At 41.6% G+C, this 22,176-nt stretch overlaps 1 protein-coding gene across 1 annotated transcript; it reads left to right on the forward strand.

The window, feature by feature from the left end:
- The first annotated feature begins 374 nt into the window (after positions 1–374).
- LOC127600341 (transmembrane protein 74) lies at positions 375–5,469 on the forward strand. The gene is made up of 2 exons (XM_052064849.1): positions 375–544; positions 1,107–5,469. Exon 2 carries the CDS (start codon positions 1,162–1,164, stop codon positions 1,984–1,986), a length of 825 nt encoding a protein of 274 aa, XP_051920809.1. The 5' UTR covers positions 375–544; positions 1,107–1,161; the 3' UTR covers positions 1,987–5,469.
- Positions 5,470–22,176: the final 16,707 nt, after the last annotated feature.

A 22,176-nucleotide genomic window follows, 5' to 3' on the forward strand; every position in this document is an offset into this window, starting at 1 on the left:
TCGTCCCTGTATGCCCTGTGATTGGCTGGCAACCAATTCGGGGTGTCCCCCGGCTACTGCCCGAAGACAGCTGGGATAGGCTCCAGCACCCCCCGCGACCCTAGTGAGGATCAAGCGGTTCGGAAGATGGATGGATGGATGGATGGATATTTTACAGTGCAAGTTACTGACTGACTCGTGTTTCCATGGTAGGGGCTTTATCATGACACCTTCAACTCTGATTCATCAATTCATGGTTTTTGAATTCGATAAACAATGTGGGTCGCTTATAAGGCTCCACATCTTTGAGTGAGGGACTCTGCTTCTGATTTGGTGCTGATTTGGTCAGTTCCTGAGCGGCGCCGGGCAGTGGACGATCTGGTGAGGGCGGGTCGAACAAAGAGCTCCAATCAATTCAGCCTCTGACGTCACAGCTCGGAGCAGAGAGACAGCAGCCGAGGCGTACGCAACCGTTTTTGGCTAAATCTGCCTTCTTAGGCGTGGAGTTACCTGCTGTATGACGTGTTTCGGCCGGCGGCAGCCAAAGGGATCCTGGGGAAACACGGTTGGTTTATCGATGAATGTGACGTTTTGTCAATGCTTTGCTGCTGAGATTGAAAAGCGGCGAGCCCAACCTGAGTGTGCGCGATGCCTTCATGTAAATGCGGCAGAGTCTCACCATCTTCGAATGAAACAGTCTCTTTTAGGATGAATACACTTAATGGATGTTTTTTGCAGATCCAATGAGATGTATTATTCAATTTTAGCCTGTCCTAAAGTAGATTGTGATCTGCTCACGATGTATTTATTTTGCAGTTGCGTGCCTGTAGGCGACTAGATCATTAGAATATAGTTTAATCTCGGTTTAGGATGACCACATATCCCTCGCCTAACTGGATACAAAGGCTTTTGGCTCATCACATCCATTGTAAGCGTCTTTCAAGATGAGTCCGCGGATCCCTCTGATCAATTCAAAAGTAGCTTTTACACAGTTCTGTCACTGAGGTGTGTGCGTTTCCCCTCTTCCCGATGAAGCACACCCCTTTGCGCACAAATACACCGCGGAAGTCTCGTTTATTCATCGGGGTTATAGAATTGACATGCACGATTTTTACTTGTCTCATTAGGGATGCTGTGCAGCATTACAGAAGTGGGAGGAAGACGGAATGCGAGCGTGACCGAATGGCTTCTCCGGTGCTGCCTTTAACAAGAGACGATGATAAGCAGCCACATTCTCGTGCCGTCCTGGAACGCCTCTCCGCTGTGCTGCACGTCCGCAAGCAGGGCGAATCAACCGGAGGGGGGTCCCTCGGGGACGCCGGCTGTAACCCGGCCCGGAGATGCCATGACCGTTGTCATTCAGCTGCGAGGCGCTCGGAGGTCAAACTGCGTCCTTTTGGGGAGGAGAAAGTGCGCGTCTGCTGTGACGAGGAATTGGAGACATCCTTCACCTATATAGATGAAAACGTCAACCTGGCGATTGGCAGCCCAGAGACAAGCTGTAAAAGTTCTCAAAAAAACGGGCGCAACTGCGAGTCGTGCTCAGAGACCGTACCAGAATTCTCTTTCATGTCGGAGGATGATCTATCCTTTGTGGAGGCCTCAGGGTCCTCAGTGGACTACTGGTTTATTAGCGCAGTCACTTTTTTGGTGACGGGCATCTCTTTGGTGATCATCTCCTACGCTGTGCCCCGGGATGTGGTCGTGGACAGGGACACTCTCTCGGCCAGGGAGATGGAGAAAATGGAACTGGAGAATGCACGCATTGGAGCTCACCTGGACCGATGTGTCATAGCAGGATTGTGCTTGTTGACTCTGGGAGGGGTTGTCCTCTCCACGCTGCTCATGATCTCCATGTGGAAAGGAGAGATGTACAGGAGAAAAATCATTGCGTATTCTAAACGTTCCGCCAAACTGTATGGTTCCATTAGCCTGAAAACTAAATCTAGTCCCAGTCACTCCTCGGCACACTTATCCCTTGAGGATGTTGTGGAAAGTTTGAACTAGCAATGCACAGTTTTGTTTCAAATGATGGGCTTCACATACATTTTAATCACATCTTCACTCTGGATGTGGAAGTCTGTAATACTTTAGTTCATGCTGTCCACTCAGAAAAAAGCCATTTCTATTTTTCACTCTTCTGGGTCCAGCGTGAGCTGGAGCCTGTCTGAGCTGAAATTGGACAGGAGGCCAAGTCCAACCTGAACCGGTCATTGGATTGCATTGGATTAGATTAGATTAGATTAGATTAGATTAGATTAGATTAGATTAGATTAGATTAGATTAGATTAGATTAGATTAGATACAACTTTATTGTCAAATGTGCTCTGCCACTCTCAGTCATTTAGTCTGAGTGAGTGACATACATTTACATTTTATTCACAGATTATACTACTCAGTACGTTTTCTCATTTACTTGTTGGGTATAATGCAATTGTTTTTTGACATGGCATGAAAACTGGTCTTCTTCATGACACCCGCAGTTACAGCAAATCAACAAATTCAGAATATGTTAAAATAATGGCCCATGTAATTTAATTTTAATTTTTATTTTTTTAATAAAAACAGACCCAAATTCTGATTAGATTATATGACCATTTTAATTTCGGGGGTAGAAAGGAATTATCTTTTCAACTAAAGATGGAGGAGTATTTAGCAGAGCCAGCATCCCGAGGAGATTTTAAGGCAAAAAAAAAAAAAGTCAAATTATGGCTTATGCCACTGCTTTAAGAAGCTGGTGATATTTTGCTGTGTAAATTGCATTCAGAGGTAATTCAACTTAGTATAATGCATACTGGTAGCCCCGGGAGCATTTGGATGAGTTTAGCAAGAAGCACTCTGCATAAAACAGCTACAGTACAATTGCGAGCTGGTAAACTCCATACTTTGCAAAAGCTACTAGATATACAATACAATACAATACATACAATACATGCTGATTTATATAGCGCTTTCACAACAGCGGCAGCTGTAACAAAGCGCTTAACAAAACAGTTAACATCATAACATCTTATATGCATCAATTTTCTATAACGCTTGTCCTCATAGATTTGCGGACGAGCTGGATTCTATCCCAGCTCATTTTGGACAAGAAATGGAGCATACCTCGGTCAGGTCACCAATCAGTAGCAGTATATGTATCGATTAAAAAAAAAAAACATTCTCAGTCACTTTCTCATTTATAGACACGTTTGATTCTTCAGTTAACCAAATATGTTAACATGAATTTTTTTGGGAGTGCAGGAGAAAGCCACAGAAACCCAACACAAGCTTAGGGAGACTATCGTTGCTGACCTGTGAAAAACACGTATGTCCATTTATGCCATTTTGTGAATTTTTATGTTAATTGGATGTCCGAAATGTAGATACCCTATTAAGGCCAGAGATGAGATTTTAACCGAGAAACTGCGAGGCAGACGTCCCAACCACTAGACCAGTGGTTCTTAACCTTGTTAGAGGTACCGAATCCTTCATTAGTGAAAAACAAAAATATGACTTTTTATAAATTCAAGGCATAAAAAAGGCATTTATTTAAAACAGAAAAAAAGTAAGTTCATTTTCAAGACCCAAGTATAATTTTTTATTTTTTTTATTTTGTGACATACGATCACGACAGTCACACGTTGACTGCTGAGCAAACTAAATTTCACCCAGCACTGATTGGACAAGCAATGTCATATGATCATCTGCAGCCAGTGGTGGCCAAGCAGGCGTGTCATAACTAATAGACATGTTGAGTCGGGTGTGTCTTACCCTCCATGGCAGAGGCTCCGTTGAACCCGAGACCAATTCACCGAACCTCGAGGGTTCAATCGAACCCAGGTTAAGAACCACTGCACTAGACCATTAACAACATCTTAATACTTCCATCTTAAATCAACTGTGATGGTGTGTGAAGATAAAGTCAAACCCATTTGTCACATAATTCTGAATCTAACTATTACAGCCCGCAGGCACAATTTGGGAATCAGATAGTAGTCGTTGAAAAAACGAGCAGCTCTGCTTCATTTCATTTTCAGGGTATTTTAGATCTAATCTACGGTTCATATTTAGCACTTCATTCTACAGTTGATAGTCTCTTACAGAGCCAAATTTAGAGCGGTGGGTGGTGATGTTTTGTTTAAATGTTCTGATTTTCATTCTCACAATTTTGAGCATCTTTATGTTCCGTGGAATGTGTTATATAAATCTTCGCTGTTATTACTGAGGGGTAAAACAACATGATCGAAAGGTACCGCAATACCAATATACTGCTCCTTCTGACGTGACTTTTACAGCTTGAAAACCTCTGACTCCAATGAGAATAGCCTCATGGGTTATATTGTAAATTAGTATCTTGAGGGATGGACATGGACTCCTAATGTATCCTTTTTTTCTGACAGTGGACAGATTTGACAGTGCAGACATGCTCCGAATGAATACTCCACAGTCAACAAATATTGTATTTACTCCACAAGCGGTCTGGGTTTTTCTTTTTACTTATTTTTTTACTTACTCAAATGTACGGTAACCAGATGTCTATTTATTTGAACAAATGCCGATGAAGGTAATCAAACATGGCTAAAGTAAAGTTGATTAGAGCCACGGTTTTACTACACGTTACTTGTTTTCTCGAGTGGAGAGAAAAGAGGCGTCAATTTAGGCTGATTTATTGGTTTGTTCAAGTGGATGACAACACGGTGCCTAATTGATCAGATGCTTCTTTTTGGTGATTATACAGTACGGTCAATAACTTACGCTGGTCATAATTAACACTGTCACCCTAGCTTACAAAACGAGTGAAGAACAAGCTAACTGCATTGTCACAAACACTGAAATGCCTTTTGGTCCAACGGAAATCTTGGAGAGCTTTTGTTTATTATTAAGGCTGTATTCATTTTTAATGTGAAGGTTCTGAACCGCAAAATCATACACAGAAACATTTCAGAAAGTAGCCACAGTCCCCAGAGTGGAGGTACGCCTTCTAAGGGATACTACTCTGTGGGATATTCTGCTCAGCGTTGTGCAAAGTAATATCCAGTGACAGTCCTTCTCTGGTGCAGTGCTGAGCTAAGCCAGTAAGCCCAGCTTGTGCATCTGAGCCAAAGCTCCAAGTCGCTTTGACTCAACTTAGCAATTTGACTGCATTGGGCAGCCCTGCCATGCACTGCGCACACTCCTCTGTTGTGTCTCGATCTTGTGAGCTTCTCTTTACAATCCTGCTCTTCCTGCTCTCTGGGTAATACATATTCATCTGTGGCCCTTTGTCACTGCAAAGATGCAGCACAATGTTTATATAATGTTTTGGAATTGGGCCCTGGATGACAACAGCAGCCCAAGTTTCATTTGAAAGCTGATTAGCATTTTTCTTCAGCTGAATCTCTCTCTGTCTTCTTCTCACTTGTCCACAGTAGGATGGCGATATTAACCAAATTAAGGAGCTGCTGAGTGTAAACTTGGCCTACAATACAATGTGGTGAAATAAATAAATTAATGCATGTTAAAAAAAAATCTGAATTAGGTGAAACGTTGAAATTTGTTGATGAACATAGGAATAATGCCAAAGCGAGGAAGATGAAAATCTAAATTTGTAGAGATTCTGTGTGAAAAACAAACGATTATCAGATAGTTTACAGGTGACACAAATACTTTTGTTCATGTGACATTTTCCAATGCAGGAGAAGATTGTAGTGAAATGATGCACATATTTTGTCTGTCTTACCTATTGATGCTGCGCAAATCTTTGCATTCATGCGTGCCAGCAGGAAATAAACAATGCCACAAGCTGCCTCTGTGTGTGTTCATGTGTGTGTGTGTGTGTGTGTCTGTGTGCGCACTCTTAGACTCATAAATCATGTATGGACACGGAAATCCACTCATTTTCAGTTATTCATCTTAAAAGAGAATCTTGGATTCTAAGAGTGTCATTCTACTACCTAAATTGCAAGAGGTGATTTTATTTATTTTTTTTAGATTATGCGTGGCTTTTTTCATGACATCCATTCTGCATGACATGGTCTGACATCTAATAATGAGATGCAACCTGTTTAGAACCATTTCTTCAATATCCAAACAACTGTCAGCCATTGACTCCCGACCATACTCTGAATAAAGCATATAGTCACTGGGCACTATATTGTGCTTGCAAATAAGAGCTATATATAGATATATGTAAATACACAAATATAAATTAGCATTTGGTGCTGCATAACTGAAATCTAAAAAATACTGTCATTAATTTGCAGTACAGTTTCAAATACTGAATGTTACACCAATAATAAATGTATATACATTAAAACTAAATAAAATCTTTTTCCACTTTTTATTCTCCAGTCTTAGTCCCTATTGATTAAATTGAATATTTTCCACTCAAAATTCTACACACAAAGCCTTATCATGTAAACATTTTTTCTTGAGATTTATGCCAATTTGTTGTAAATAAATACATACAAATAAAGATACATCATGCACGTTAGTATTCACAGCCTTTGCAATAAAACTCAGATTTGAGCTCATGTGCATCTTTCTACCATTGATTATGCGGAGCCCAACTTTGGTAAATTCAGGCGACTGGACATGATTACGAAAGGCACAACTGTCTACTGAAAGTAAGGTCCTGCAGTTCACAGTGCTTGTCAGAGTACAAACCAAGTTTGAGTCAAAGAATTGTTTCAAGACCTCTCAGATGATTGTCTCGAGGCACAGATAAGGGGTTGTGTACAGAAAGATTGCTGCTCATCTGGAAGGTCTCAATGAGCACAGTGGCCTCCAGACTCGTTCATACCGAGTTGGATGACGTAAATTCAAATATCTGCATGGTTTCAAGCATGTTGCCATGGTTTTACAGATGCACTTTACAATCCCACCTATTTAGCATCAATCACTGAAAATCCAGATTACCATATTGGCCCGAATATAAACGGCCCTGATTATAAAACGACCCTCTCTTTTTCAAGACTCAAGTTTGAAAAAATAATTTTTGAACACCAAATTAATTTTGATACACATAATAATTACAATATATCTGAAACAAATGATTCTAACAATATATTTGAGATGAAAAGCATGTTATTTTGCCTTGTTCGAAACAAGTTCAATCACATTCGTAAATGAATGGCTTCTGGTTTTTGAAATGTATATTACATCATAATCTCTGATCCGGCGGACCGGTAGCCCAGTGGTTAGCACGTCGGCTTCACAGTGCAGAGGTACCGGGTTCGATTCCAGCTCCGGCCTCCCTGTGTGGAGTTTGCATGTTCTCCCCGGGCCTGCGTGGGTTTTCTCCGGGTGCTCCTGTTTCCTCCCACATTCCAAAAATATGCATGGCAGGCTGATTGAACACTCTAAATTGTCCCTAGGTGTGAGTGTGAGTGCGAATGGTTGTTCGTCTCTGTGTGCCCTGCGATTGGCTGGCAACCGATTCAGGGTGTCCCCCGCCTACTGCCCGGAGACAGCTGGGATAGGCTCCAGCACCCCCCGCGACCCTAGTGAGGATCAAGCGGTTAGGAAGAGGAATGGATGAATGAATCTCTGATCCACTGGTGAAAGGACACTTTGATCCTCTCCTCTTTCATCTATAACTGCTTCAGACAACAAAGTGTATGCAGAAAAGTGGTGAAGATTGCACGACTGTCTCTGTCCTGTGTGTTGTCTTATTTTTTGTTATTTTGACTTCAAAATGGCGCCGCGAGAGTGGCTGCCTTTCCAGCAGCTCCTATTTTTTTGTTGTTCTACTTCTTCGTTTCATAACTTTGCTGCTGTGAATCTGGAATTTCTCCATTGCGAGACTAATAAAGGTTTTCTTAATCTTAATCTTAATCATCAGCTGCCGGTTAACCTGGCCGATCTTTGACCCACTTTTCTCCAGATTGTCACTACGTTTCTCCATTTTCTGTTATCTCTTCTATTATTTTCTTCTCTTTTCCTTCTTACCGCTATTTTTAATTTTTCTTCTCGGTGCTACCGCTATTTTTATTTTTATTCTTCGTGGCAGGGGTTCACTTTGGCCTGGGGCGTCAAGTTCAGCATTCGCTTCATTGATATATGGCACCATCTAGTTTCGTGAATAGGTATAACGTCTGGACCCCGAATATAAGACGGCCCCCACTTTTTCATCTTATTTCAATGCAAAAAACACCGTCTTATATTTGGGCCAATACGGTAGTTGAGTTCAGTTAAACCAAGTAGTTGTTATGAAAGCGGAAAACTCAATTCAACTCAACACATTCAGTACGTAGTTATAATGGAAGATTAGTCGACAGACAACCCATCCATCTATCCATCCATTTTCCGATCCGCTTTGTCCTCATGAGGGTCACAGGGGGTGCTTGAGCCTATCCCAGCTGTCTGCGGGCAGTAGGCGGGGGATACCCTGAACCGGTTGCCAGTCAATTGCAGGGCATACAGAGACGAACAACCATTTGCGCTCACACTCACACCTAGGGACAATTTAGAGTGTTCAATCAGCCTCCCATGCATGTTTTTGCAATGTGGGAGGAAACCGGAGTACCCGGAGAAAAAACCCACACAGTCACAGGAAGAACATGCCACTCCACACAAGAAGGCCGAAGCCGGAATTGAACCCTGCACCTCTGCACTGTGAGGCGGACGTGCTACCCAGTCGATCACCGTGTGGTTTGTTATATCAGTGCAAATGTATTAAAATATATTATGTTATTCATAGAAGTGATTGAAAAAAAGTAGTATTTGTTCATAACATTTTTCCTATGTGAAGCTTTTAATTTATTGGCTGTTCAAATTGATGAAATGCAGAAATCTGCATGTTGATCTCTTTGTCAATATTGAAAAATTAGTTGAGCGTCTCACTTAGGGTTGGGGAACTTCATGGTTAAACCCGGGGCCCATGGGTGGGTCAAGGCGGCCCTGGCCATATCTGCTGGTTCGCGGTGTTGAATTAACTTATTCAACAATTACAATCGAAAAGCAAAAGGCACATATTAAAGTGGTACCTCACTGAAGGGTGAATGCTTGTATATATTTGCGAATGTGAAAAATGTCGGGTCTTTATCCCGGTTCGTTAAAACTTGCAAAAGGTTGCAAAGACGTTGGCAAACAGTTTTTCTTGTCTTAGGGTTAGGGTAAGGGTTATGGTCAGGGTCAGGGTTAAAGTTAAGGTCAGGGTTAGGGTTAGGGTACACATTTTTAAACTTTTAACGGTAGGTGTACTAGTGCATTCTACTCTCCACACAAATTAGCAAAGTATCCTTGAATTACTCAAGTAGTTCAGCAAAACCTTTAAATTGTGCATTGTACTTGAATTTTTAAGTAGAATTTACCGTTAGCCTTTGAGCTAATGCAAGTAACCTTCTTGACTTACTAAATAACGTTGAGGGGATATACTGAATGCAGGGATTTGCATGAAGCGACACAGCATTTAAGTGCCGAGCTCAATTGAATTTCCAGTGGTTTCATTTATAATCTCCTTATCCTTGAGTCGTGTATCACCATACGTGCCCTATTGATATTTGCTTGGTTCCTCTGTAAACCAATCTGTTAAGGTAAGCAGAACCTGCACCCAGCAGCTGCCATCAGCACATTTCCCCAAGGTGTCATAATACACCTTGACAATGCTAATACTGTACCACGTGTGTGTGTGTATGTGTGTGTGTGTGCATTTTTATATATGCTTGCGCGCGTGTGTGTGTGTGTATGTGTGTGCGTGTGTGTGTGTGTGTGTGTGTGTGTGTGTGTGTGTGTGTGTGTGTGCATGCGTGCGTGCGTGTGTATCTGCAATTCTGTGCGTTAGTTGTACATTTATGAATGCACAGTTTTTACACGTCACCTTCAAGGACTGCTGACTCAGAAAAAGGGTTTGTGTTCCGAATTTAGTCTGACATAGGAAGGAAAATGGGCTTTTACTCCAAGTGTAACATAAGAGATGAAAGAAAGTATTTATACAAATAATAATGTACAGTACATTTGCACATTTCACAGAGAATCATGATGGCTTGTGCCGTTAGAGGTCACCACAGCATGCCATCCTCTTTTATTTACCGCTATCTATATTTTGCATCCTACTCTCTCATGTCTCTCCTCAATACATTCATCAACCTTCTCTTCCTCTTCCTCTTTTTCGGCAGCTCTGTACTACTCATACACTCATCTCTCCTCTGGGTGTGTCCAGACCATCTAAATTGGCTCTCCCAAAACATCTTAACTTCTAAGCCTTTGTGTCCTTGTGATTCCTAAAGAGAATCTCTGCATCTTCATTTCTGCCACCGCCATCTCTTCTTTCTGTCATTTCTTCAGTTCCACTGTCTCTATTCCGTTAATCACGTTCGGCCTCATCACTGTTTTTTGAACTTCATCCTACACTCTTCTATTACGTAACACCCCTGACACTTTCCTCCACCTGTACCAACCCGCTTGGATCAGTTTCTTCACCACCTTACCAGTCAACATTAGTCTCGATTGTTGACCCCAAGTATTGAAAGTCTTTTCCCTGGAGCCTCACTCTTCTTCCTCCGTCTCTTTCTTTCACACACACATATATTTACATCTAATTTTCAGCGTATGCCTCCACGATCCTAAACATTCCTAGACCTGCACATTGCTTTTACTGCAGATCACAATGTCACCTGCAAACATCATGATCCATGGCGATTTCAGTCTAACCTCATCTGTCAGCCTATCCATCACTGCTGCAAAGAAGAAGGGGCTGAGAGCTGATCCATGATGCAGCCCAATCTCCAACAAAAACTTCTTTGTCACACTGAAATCACATCTTTCTACTGTTCTGTACTGCTCAAACATACAGTTCTTCTCTGCTTTTCCAGAATTCCTCATGCTGTATCACAGTTCCTCTATGGGTACCCTGTTGTCAGCTTTCTTGAGATGAACAAAGACACGATGCAGTCCCGACTGACCTTCTCTGTATTTTTCCGTCAACGCCCTCAAGGCAAATAATTCATCTCTAGTACTATTCCTAGGCATGAAACATAACCTTTGCTCACACAAACTCAGCTCTTCCACTACTTATCCTGTAACTTAAATGTGTATTTCATCACCTTTATTCCTTGATTCATTCATTCATTCATTTTCCTAACCGCTTGATCCTCACTAGGGTCGCGGGGGGTGCTGGAGCCTATCCCAGCTGTCTCCGGGCAGTAGGCGGGGGACACCCTGAATCGGTTGCCAGCCAATCGCAGGGCACACAGAGACGAACAACCATTCGCACTCACACTCACACCTAGGGACAATTTAGAGTGTTCAATCAACCTGCCATGCATATTTTTGGAATGTGGGAGGAAACCGGAGCACCCGGAGAAAACCCACGCAGGCCCGGGGAGAACATGCAAACTCCACACAGGGAGGCCGGAGCTGGAATCGAACCCGGTACCTCTGCACTGTGCAGCCGACGTGCTAACCACTGGACTACCGGGCCTTATTCCTTGATAGCTCCCGCAATTCTGCACATCGCCCTTGTTCTTGAAAATGGGCAACAGCACACTCCCTTCCTCAGGCATCTTCTCACCCTCTTGACTTCAACTGAACAACCTGGTCAACATCTCCACAGCCGTCACTGTTTGATGCTACCATGGAGAATGGAATCAAATTCCGGCAGAATGGAGGACTCCGGCCATCAAAAAAAGACAGTAATTCTCAATTTCATACTGATACTGTCAGAGAGTGGTAATAGATGAAAAATATGTTTATTGCTGTGGTTGGACAACCACGCTACATCAAACTCAGAAGTGTTCCCAATGCTTTGCTTCCCGTATTTTGGTGCATGAACAAAATATTAGCTCTTGTACTGAAATGTTTTCAGTGGAGCTCATGTTGAAAGGAACTAAGCTCCCCTGACAGTGCCTGCGGTTTCCATGCGACCTCTAAGTAACACGATATAACGCCAACAGACCTAAACCTAAATAAGAAATATATTCTTCTTGAGCAACTAAGTGTTTATTGGCTAAATACAACGATTTCTTGTACTCTGACAACTGGCGACCAAACTCCAGGAGGTTTCTGCATCCCGCCAAGAAACAATTAACTCATTTCACCACAAAATCACAACCTGCATGACAGGTTAATTCATCTCAAATGTTTTTGCATGTGACCAAAAAATAATATACTTGAAATAACTGTCATGTGAGGAACCACATAGAAAGACTCAATACCCAGGAGTCTCGACTTGTTTTTGAAAAGGGCACGGCTATGTACAGAACCACACTTGTAGTGTAATGTATAATGTAATCACCAATAAAGATGATTCTGATTCTGATTCTGATTCTAATGTCCTTTAAGTAATCACGTTTGAAGGCAGGGGTGTGTTTTAGCAATAATTCATTCCTCTTTCCCTTTTTGCCTTGAGTTCATCTCAGTTCAAGTAATGTCTGCCTTCCATGAGTGTTTGTGTCAATGAAACATGAGACAATGTAGGAAGTCAGTAATGATTTACACGGCTGTAGGGTCCAACCTTTCAAGACAACTTACTAAACATGCATTTGTAATGAACTACAGCTCAATTTATCAACAGATGGCACAGCCCAAAAAAAAGCTTCCACTTCAATTGATTACTTTGAGTGGAAGGACTGAGGCCAAACTCGTCTGAGACATGACTTCATTCTTCGGTTGCTCCCACCACTGCCTTATCCAAACAGGATATTTTTAGTCACGGAGCATCCTCCGATGTTGGAAAGCTCATTGTATTGCAAATCTCACTGGCTATGATGTTTTGTGTTGTTGTGTGTCATTTAGTGCCGAGGGAAATCCTAAACCTACATCAGTCACATCATGGCTGCTACTCATACATTTCCTTTATTTGCGTCACACTAAACCTCATATAATGGGTGCTGCCAGTTTGATCAGTCAATTCAGGTTGTTGATATTATTATTATTATTATTATTTTGATTATTATAAAACATTTCCTCAAAGTGAAACAAACCGTATTTCAAGAACTCAAACTTGCAGTCACTCTATCTGTTCAACTGCAGTGGAACCTCTTTGAACTCATCATAGAACCTGAAATAACCATAAAGGCTATATGAATACTCTTAACTCTCATCAGAGTGTAAAAACAAGACAGATAATGTCAAACAATAAAACAATCTTAACTTTACCGACTTTTAACGGTGTAGTGCAGAAGTTTGAAAAAAAGTAGAAACTAATATATACGTTTACCTGAGGTCTGGTAAGTAATGTAAATGTCCTCTCTTTGTGTATAATCTTTCGTGTATAATAAAAAAAGTGCTTTGAAATGTTAAAAAAAAGCCAAAGAAAAAGCAAATTGCATGCACTGACTTCCGAATGTTTTGATGATTCTGAACAGTGGTCTTATGAGGTAGGCTGACACCTTGTGTGATGTCATCCTTGAGAGCGGCCCAACATTTGAGGTTTTGTGCAACTGAAGAGTCAAACTTTTTCCATATTGCACGTTTGCATTTCCATCTCATAGAGTTATTCCTTTTAGTTACACCATTCCACAGCAGGCAAAGGCAGCTTGGCATCACCAGACCAAAAAAACAACGTCTGCAGATCTTTTTCCTGTGTTGTACTTGGCATCTTTACATTGCTTTCTCAGACAGATTCAGTGTTTTGGCAGCAATGGAAGATGAAAAAGGAAATGAGGTGATCGGTTAGATCTTACAGTAAAACCACTCACCCATTGCAGGGAATCCATGCCGATTACATCTCCCACAGCCTTTCTGATCCTCCACACACTGAGGAAGTTTAATGGGCTGTTTGTCATGGCTGAAGCTGTGGTTTTGGCCAAGCCGCGGTAACGCAGAGGAGCATCATTAGCATCATCTTTTCAATTAGGTGAACGGCTCCTTCACTTAATTGAGATGTATAAACAAATGACAAGCTCACTTCACCTCTTCATCACCTCACTGCTCAATTGTCACAGGGCTCCTTTGATTCAATTTGTATTAAACTGCTAATGCAGTTATTCATCAACCATGGCCTCCTCTGCTTGCTTGTTTCCCCCCATTATGCTGATGCGTTCACTTCTAATTATGGTGAATAATGATTGTCTGCTTGGTTGTTGCTATAAACAAGTTTGATAGTACTTACTGTGCGTACCTATTCATCAGTAATTCCTGATCCTTAACATAATGAACAACAACACCATTGAAACAAGTGCAAAAACAACATATTGAATCATCTGGACAATCATGGATTCTGAGATATTTCTGTCTTCACAAAACTGTTTATCCGGTGTTCTGTGATACAGCTCAGTTATAAAAAACGGTGTCGAAAAGTCAGAAAGCTGACAAAGCTATTTGGATCAGCCCGACAGGACGCTCAGGCCATCCATCATCAAATTTCATGGAAATAGCTGCAAAGGTTCTCAAATTCCTTGACAAACCACCAACCTTTTGCCAACAAACATGAATGTATATGAAGATGCATGCGATTCCATCCAGCCACAGACTACAGTATACGGTATTACGTGGCTGATTTCCATGCTGACCTTTGCAGTCATGAATGCCATGCTCACAATGTACTGTTATAGGAAATGGTCAGCATCAGTTCTATCTAAAAAAAAAAAAAGTAAATAAAAAAGAAAAAGAAAAAGCAATAATATTTGCAAACCAAACATTTACTGGATTGAAGCTACAAAATTGGTGAGAGCTGCTGTCACAAGCATGGTTCTCACACAATACATAATATGTTTTGCTTTTTCAGTTGGAATGAAATAGGAATGGAATAATTAGGCTACTCATAATGATCATCAATTTTAGAAGGGTTAGGAGCCCTACAGTGCTACCTGTTGGCCAGAAACAGAACCATGACAGTAACCCTCCCTTAAGGGACTGATTCCAGAAGTCCCATACAGTCACCCAAAGGCTTGAACTCGCCGGAGAACAGGAACGAAGGGCGGCGGCAACCCTATGGCTGGGCTTGGCCTGACGTGGACGGGGCATGGCTCAACGTGGACGCGGATGGGGCTTGGCCCACCGTGGACGTGGCTTGACGAGACGAAGAACATGGGACAGCCGCATGACCTGCTCTGCCTGAAGGGGTAAGGGTATCGGCCGCCGAAGTGCTCCGCCAGGCACAGGATGGAACTGGGACCAGTCCTTTATACGTGTGGGGCCCAGTAGTTGGTTGGGTCATTCTGTCATGTTCATGGTGGTGGACCCCAAAAAAAGCAGGCGAGAGGGAGGACCAGGGTGTACTTGACACATTTTATTTTAAACAAAGAGCAAAAATAATCCAGAACTCAGACATGAAGAAAGCAAAAATCCAAAGGAACAAACAAAAACCATGGCTGAAGCTAAAAACTAACTGTGACCATAGCATGAGCGAAAACAAGAGCAAGAACATGATGGAGAACAAGAGTGAAAACATGAACGAGACATGAACAAAACATGAACTAGAAACAAACATGACCGAAACATGACAGGAGCAAGCAAACAATGACCCGACCCTGAGTGGTCGTGCCGGGAGTTCCTTTATAGCAGGGGTGCCCACACTTTTAGAACCGAAGATCTACTTTTCAATCAATTAACCTCTGGGGATCTACCCTTACCGGCACACACACACACACACACACACACACACACAAACACACACACGCACGCACGCACGCCATGATGAGAAGCAGCCTGAAACAGAGGCATGCAATGGCACTTTTGCAGCCTGTTAACTATCGTAGCTTACACGTACCATTTTAAAGTGCTTCCCTGGGCCCTTCTAGATTCCTCTTTTTTGCCCGTGCCCTCGGTGAATTGGACACGAAGCAAACTCTGAATGAGAATAATGACTATAAAAGATATTCTGGTGACGTAATCACGCGTAAATTCAAGGTTTACATAGTTATATTTATTTTTTAAATATTTTTTTGTGAAAATGAGACCGACCGGATGATTAGGGTGCAGCGTACATTACCACAAAAAAATATATATATATTAGTGACATGTACAAAGACACACAAATGGTTGTTTGTTTTTTTTTCTCCTCGCCACTCCTCGGATCTACTTGGGACCTGTTTTAGATCTACCGGTAGATCAGGATCGACCTAATGGGCACCTCTGCTTTATAGCAATAATCACATAATGACCAACAGATGTGCAGCTGCAGCATGAGCCGCGCCACCTGTTGGTCACAAACAGAAATATGAAACCTGATCTTGCAGTTTGCCGGCAATGTCATGCACGAACCCAGCAAGTCTATTTCGGTTTCCGCAATGTCAGGCACTGTGCACTAAGGCGCACTGGGCTCCAACTGTGCTGATTTTAATACAAATGAGGGATACCGCTATAGGATTGGCCAAGAAAAGGCTACTTCCATCCCACAAAGGAGCAAATGCCCCGTTGCATTAATTTCTATCTGTGCAAAGTGTAGCAAAATTCCTTCCATGTACACACTTGGGCTGCGCCTTGCGGTACACTTGCATTGGTAATTAAAATAGGACCCTTCAAGTCCAATACTCCAATAATATGATACCGTTAATCCAATAATTGAAATAAGGAAGACAAATTATTGAGACCAATATCATATTTTGTTGGGACTTTTTTTCCAGTCTTAGCATATCTGAGCAACATTTTGTGATTGCCACACTTAAATGTTTGTGTGTGTGTGTGTGTGTGTGCGTGCGTGCTGCGTGTGTGCGTGCGTGTGTGTGTGTGTGGCTAATAGGGCTACAAGAGGAAGCATAGGGGGAGAAAAGGTGAATCTACTCAGGCACAATGATTGTGATCTTGTAAGTGCATTCAGTAGTGATTTTTATTTTTTTTTATCAAGTCATTTATAGATACCTGAGGGTTCCCCCCATCTCTGCTTTGCAAAGCAAGAAATCCCAAACACTCCAACTGATTCGGAGTGTGTAGACTGATACACTAATAAGGGTAAAATTACAACTGTTTTTCATAAAATGTTGTAAATGAAAGTGTCTGAGCCATGAAATTTCAGGGTCCAAGGCTGAAAGTGAGTCCCACCTTGGCCCTGTTTTGAACAAAGCCGGGCCGTCTCGCAAAGAATATTGCAAATATGAGTCAAGGAAATGATGTCATAAACACATTAAGACAGTTTCCATCTATTTTCTATGCTGTCTCACATCTTCAGCTAACATTAGCTTGGATGTATTTTTTTTTTTGAATGAAGAAACTACTAAAACTGCAACGTATCAAGGCAAAGCCAGACAATCACAGGCAGAGCATGCAAACTGCACACCTCAAGGTCCAGACAGAGCTTGACACACAGAACTCTGAAGCAGACAATGCTCCCAACATGCACTCCTATTTTTTTCATTATGTTTGCCATTTTAAACCAATTTGCACATGAATCCAATGTTTTCTAAAGACCACCTGAAGATGGCAGCATTACACAATGTACCGGTTTCATGCTCTGTCAGCATGACTGTCTAGGCCAAAAGGCTGTAATTACATGATTACTGATGACGTGTCTTCAAAAACATATTTCAGAAAAAAAATCGAAAAGTTAATGGAAGTCACTCAATTTGGGCCTCTTCAATTGTGTGCCTCATTGAAATTGATTGGTTGGCATAAAATTGAAATGCAAGCATGCACACCTTCTTTGGAGAGACCCTCTCTTGCCAGTGTGTATTGTGCAACATCTGGCTCCTGCTGTGTATTGATCTTGGCTGAGGTCAGAACAAGGAGTTGGTGGAGGGGGTTGTGGTGTCTGTCGCTTAAGTGCACATCTTTTTTAAGAACCTCCCGTTTGTCCTAGTGAGCTTTTACCATCAAGTGGTGCTCTATTGCACAAGAAGAGCCAGTATCCCATAGGAGATCATCCAGCCAGGACCTGAATAATTCATTCAGTGTTTGCCGTCTCAGAGCTCCAGGAGTCTGAGATGATGAGGGCTTTTAAAGTATGAGTGTACCTCCGAAGGTCTTCATTTTAAATCCGTATTTTTCCTTCCCACCTTTACTTGCTTTTATTTGTATCGAAAATAATTGGGTTCTTCCAATTGTTTCAACAATTGGCGCTGACACAGCAATCATACCCCGGGTATGATTTCTTAACTCAGTAATTCCTGCTCATCTCTTTGCCCCAGCCTCCCTCAATGCTGTCATGAACGGGGCTCTTTGCGGGAAATCCTAGCACGCAGTTCTATCTGTTCTCATCTCATGTTTCAGAGTGGTATCGTGTACCGAAGGAAGATGGTACGTTTGCATCACCATAACCTTCAGATGTGCTTTCTTTTCTTTCGCCGTCCCTTGATGGCCTCTTCCCACTCTTTCTGGAATTTGTATCTCTCTTATCCTCATGTTTCCTCTTAACAATATTCATCTTGTGTTGCACCTTGCAAGGATGGAGAGGCAAATTAGATTGGAACTGTGACAAGGGTGAAATTCAAACCATGCATGGGAAGACATGGACAGTATGTGAGCTAAAAACATCCATGTACCCAATTAAATCTGTCAAACAGGGTGAGAACTGCAAAAATACCTCTGTGGGTGGATAATTTGGAGATGTTGTTTTGATAAAGCTTTTCTTTTTCTGATAATATATAACAAATCACACTCATATCACTTATTCGACAATAAAAAACAAACAAACACATGTTTTACAAGCTGTTCAGGATCACAGGAAGCTGGAGCTCAACGCAGCTGACTTCAGGTGAAATAAGTCACCCTGTACTGATTGCCAGCCAGTCACTGGACAAGCTTTCCAACAATGCGGTTAAAATAAATCCCATTTCTACAGAGCATCACTCATCAATGGCTGAAAATGTTGTAATATGTTTGCAGCATCAATCATTATCATAGTAAATATGTAGGCTACAGCATTTCTTTTCAGTTCATTCATTCATTCATTCATCAGTTCGTCGTCTTTAATTCAAATTTCTTCCGATCAAGTTCGTGTTGTCATTCTCATATGCTCCAAATTGCCATTAGGTGTCTGTATGGTTTCGTCATACTGGAACGAAGAATACCGGTAATTTGCTGGCTGCGAGTCTAAGAATCATGTGAATGCAGTCTTACTACACTAATGCAAGCTATTTCATTGTGGTCTGTGGGACCAAATGGTAAACATAAAGTTAAACTACTTCCCATTTTTTACCATTTATGTTTGCATTCCCACTTTCATCTGCATGTAATCGCTAACAGGCATCTGTTTTCATCATATCAGAACTAGAAATATGTGCTTTCGTGTCGAAGAATCATGGGAAATATAGCCCTATGCGCCTAATGCTGCAGTCGTCATAGATACAACATGACTTGAGCTTTTCTGGCGGCAAATTTCCAGTGTTGCACAGTGGTAATTTTACAGTTTACCCCCAGCAAGTCCCAGGGACTTGCTGATCAGAAAAGTATGAGTCCCATTATGCATTTAGAGAGTCCCAAATTTCGAATTCTGAAATGGTATACTTATTCAACTGCATGTGATAATATCACAAACAACAACAATATACATTGATAATATGTTTATTTCTGATAAACAAATGCTGCAAAAATTTAAATAATTCAGGCATACAAGATTAACAATGAACATCAGCAGCGGTGTATTCCAGGTTTATTCAACAAAATAAATGGATCAAAATATATTGTACTCATATGGCATCATGAATACAACATACCACCAAAATCTGAGTATTTTTTTTCCAGTCTCACACTGCAAAGATGAATTTACTGCTAATCATTAACACAGGTAAGTATTGATGTGGCTTGACATCCTCTTCCCAAGACGATGCATGTGTACTCGACTCTCAATTTGACGAAAGAATCTACCACAGGGGTGTCCAAACTTTTTGCCAAGTGGGCCAGATTTTATGTGGTAAAATGTCGGGGGGCCGACCTTGGCTGACATTCTTTACATTGAACAACAATATTGTTCAAGTTTTAGTAAGCCAGTCTGTTTCACATTTCCATTTTTATTTTAATTTCAACAATCTTAAGAATTTTTTTGGTTCATTTGAAACAGGAATTTGAAATATGACATATCAGTCAATATAAACACGGAGTGATGTCTTGTTAACTCGTGAGTGATGCCCTCTAGTGTCTAAATGCTATTACTCATTTAGTGAATGCTATTACTCATTTAGCCACTAGAGGGAAGCAGTACTCTATGAAACATCACTCACCAGTCTATGAGACCTCAGTCAATGCAACACGTGTTCCATTGCGCCCAACCTGCGGGCCAGACGGCACTGATTTTATGACGGGGGCCGAGGGCCGGATGAAATTCGACCGCGGGCCGGATTTGGCCCGCGGGCCGGACTTTGGACACGCCTGATCTACCACATATCATCGTTAGTTCTACTGACAGTTAACATTAACATTACTACACTTTGTGCCGAATGTTTTATTCATAAAGTGATAACCAAGTCTGTTTCATAATATTTTTTTATAGCGATTAGCCTATAGATCTAATGACCAACTTGCCTCGTAATCGTGCAACTCGTCATATTTCGCTCTCGCGTTCTGTGCATACGTCACAGGTGAGTTTAGTGATACGCCCTTCGGACGATTCATACGAAAAATCAGACTGGCCTTTGGGGTTTTTTTGTTCGCCGCCATCTCAAACTGTCATCCGCGCGATTCCTCAGTTTGCGGACTAAAATAGCAACCCGCATGCGCACATAATGTTATCTGTTCGCCCCGTCAACACTGAAAACAAAACAAAACAAAAGTAAATTAGAAGAAACACACTCACACAACACACCACAAACACACAGACAGGCACAGTGAAATCGCAAGATTCAACCGCATACAGTCAACTTGTTTACGGTGACTTTTATGTGAAACGATTTTTCGGACGCCACGGAAACGACAAGCTACAGGTAACGATCGTTACCGTGAAATCCTCAGGCCGGCCGTAGTTTTTTTTTTTTTTTTTTTTGACTGAGAAATTTCCTTGCGTCCCAAAAACATATTATTTGGAACTGTGCGTCCCGCGGGAAAATTATGCGTATAGGACGCGGGACGCAGAGGTAACGAGATGGCTGGTTGCAATATGGGACCAGAGCTGCACAAACTAAACAACACAGCCATCTTCCAACAGCTGTGACCCAGCAAATAAGGTTGGATAATGAGTACATTGACTTGAACTCTCAACCAAGATATCAACCAAGATAGCATTTAGCATGAGCAAAAGTCACTTGAGTGATTTGCGATGTTCCAATTTTTCCCGTCGGAGGATCCCTTCCTCTTCACAAAAAAAAAAAAAAAAAGCAAGCCAGACGTGCAACCTGATGTTTTTGACCCATTTGAAACCTAGCATAAGAGTGTTAAATTTTATGCGGCATGGCTAAGTGAACTAAGCTCTTTTCAATGTCAATGGACGCTACAGCTTCGTGTTTGCTTTCAAAACTGTTTTTTTTGGCAGACGTGTGCACATTTTCAGCATGACCTCTGATCCACTGGTGAAGGACACTTTGATCCTCTCCTCTGTCATCTATACCTGCTTCAGACAACAAAGTGTATGCAGAAATGTGGTGAAGATTGCTCGACTGTCTGTGTCCTATGTGTTGTGTTGTGTTATTTTTGTTATTTTTACTTCAAAATGTCGCCGCAAGAGTGGCTGCCTTTCCAGCGGCTCCTATATTTTGTTGTTCGACTTCTTCCTTTCATAACTTTACTGCTGTGAATTGGAATTTCTCCATTGCGAGACTAATAAAGGTTTTCTTTCTTTCTTTTCTTTCTCAGTGGAAGAGTGTTCGTCTCCTGACCAGCGATTGGGGGTTTAATCCCGGCAATTGCGACCTTGTCAAAGTGTCCTTGACTGAACCCATAATTGCCCCTGATGCTTTGTCATCAGTTAGTAAACTGGCAAGTTACATACATTGAGTTTTGGAATTAATCTTGATGTTTTATAATATTCACATGGTTGCTTGCTGTTGATATGTGCCGTAACACAACAAAGAGATCATGACATCAACACTAATCCGTCCATCTCAGTCCTGGTGGTGACGCTTCAAAAGTTTCATTTTAAAAAGTTCAAGAACAAGATAACAAACATGGAATGATTGCATTCTCCTACCCTCTCGCTAATGAAAAAAAAAACTGTTGCGTACAGACAGCATACTAATGACTTTATTCACTAATGTATTGATCACTGATTAAAAATCCAAGCCAACTATCCAGCAAACTAATCTTCCTGCCTTTTTCTCTTTGCAATGTTTTATCAAGAGTCAACAATGCACTTGGCCACTGTGCTTCAAAATACGTAATTGAGAAGCTGAAAATACTGCTGACAGATTACATCACCCCTTCTGTGATCTATTTACATTTCAGACGGCATACGTGATTAAAGTATTTGTGATGATGTCATCTAAATACAGG

The sequence above is a fragment of the Hippocampus zosterae genome, chromosome 5, assembly GCF_025434085.1.
Source record: "Hippocampus zosterae strain Florida chromosome 5, ASM2543408v3, whole genome shotgun sequence".
NCBI classification, from domain to species: domain Eukaryota; kingdom Metazoa; phylum Chordata; class Actinopteri; order Syngnathiformes; family Syngnathidae; genus Hippocampus; species Hippocampus zosterae.

Coding starts and splice junctions, on each gene's coding strand:
- LOC127600341 (XM_052064849.1), top strand. CDS start 1,162: ATGGCTTCTCCGGTGCTGCCTTTAACAAGAGACGATGATAAGCAGCCA.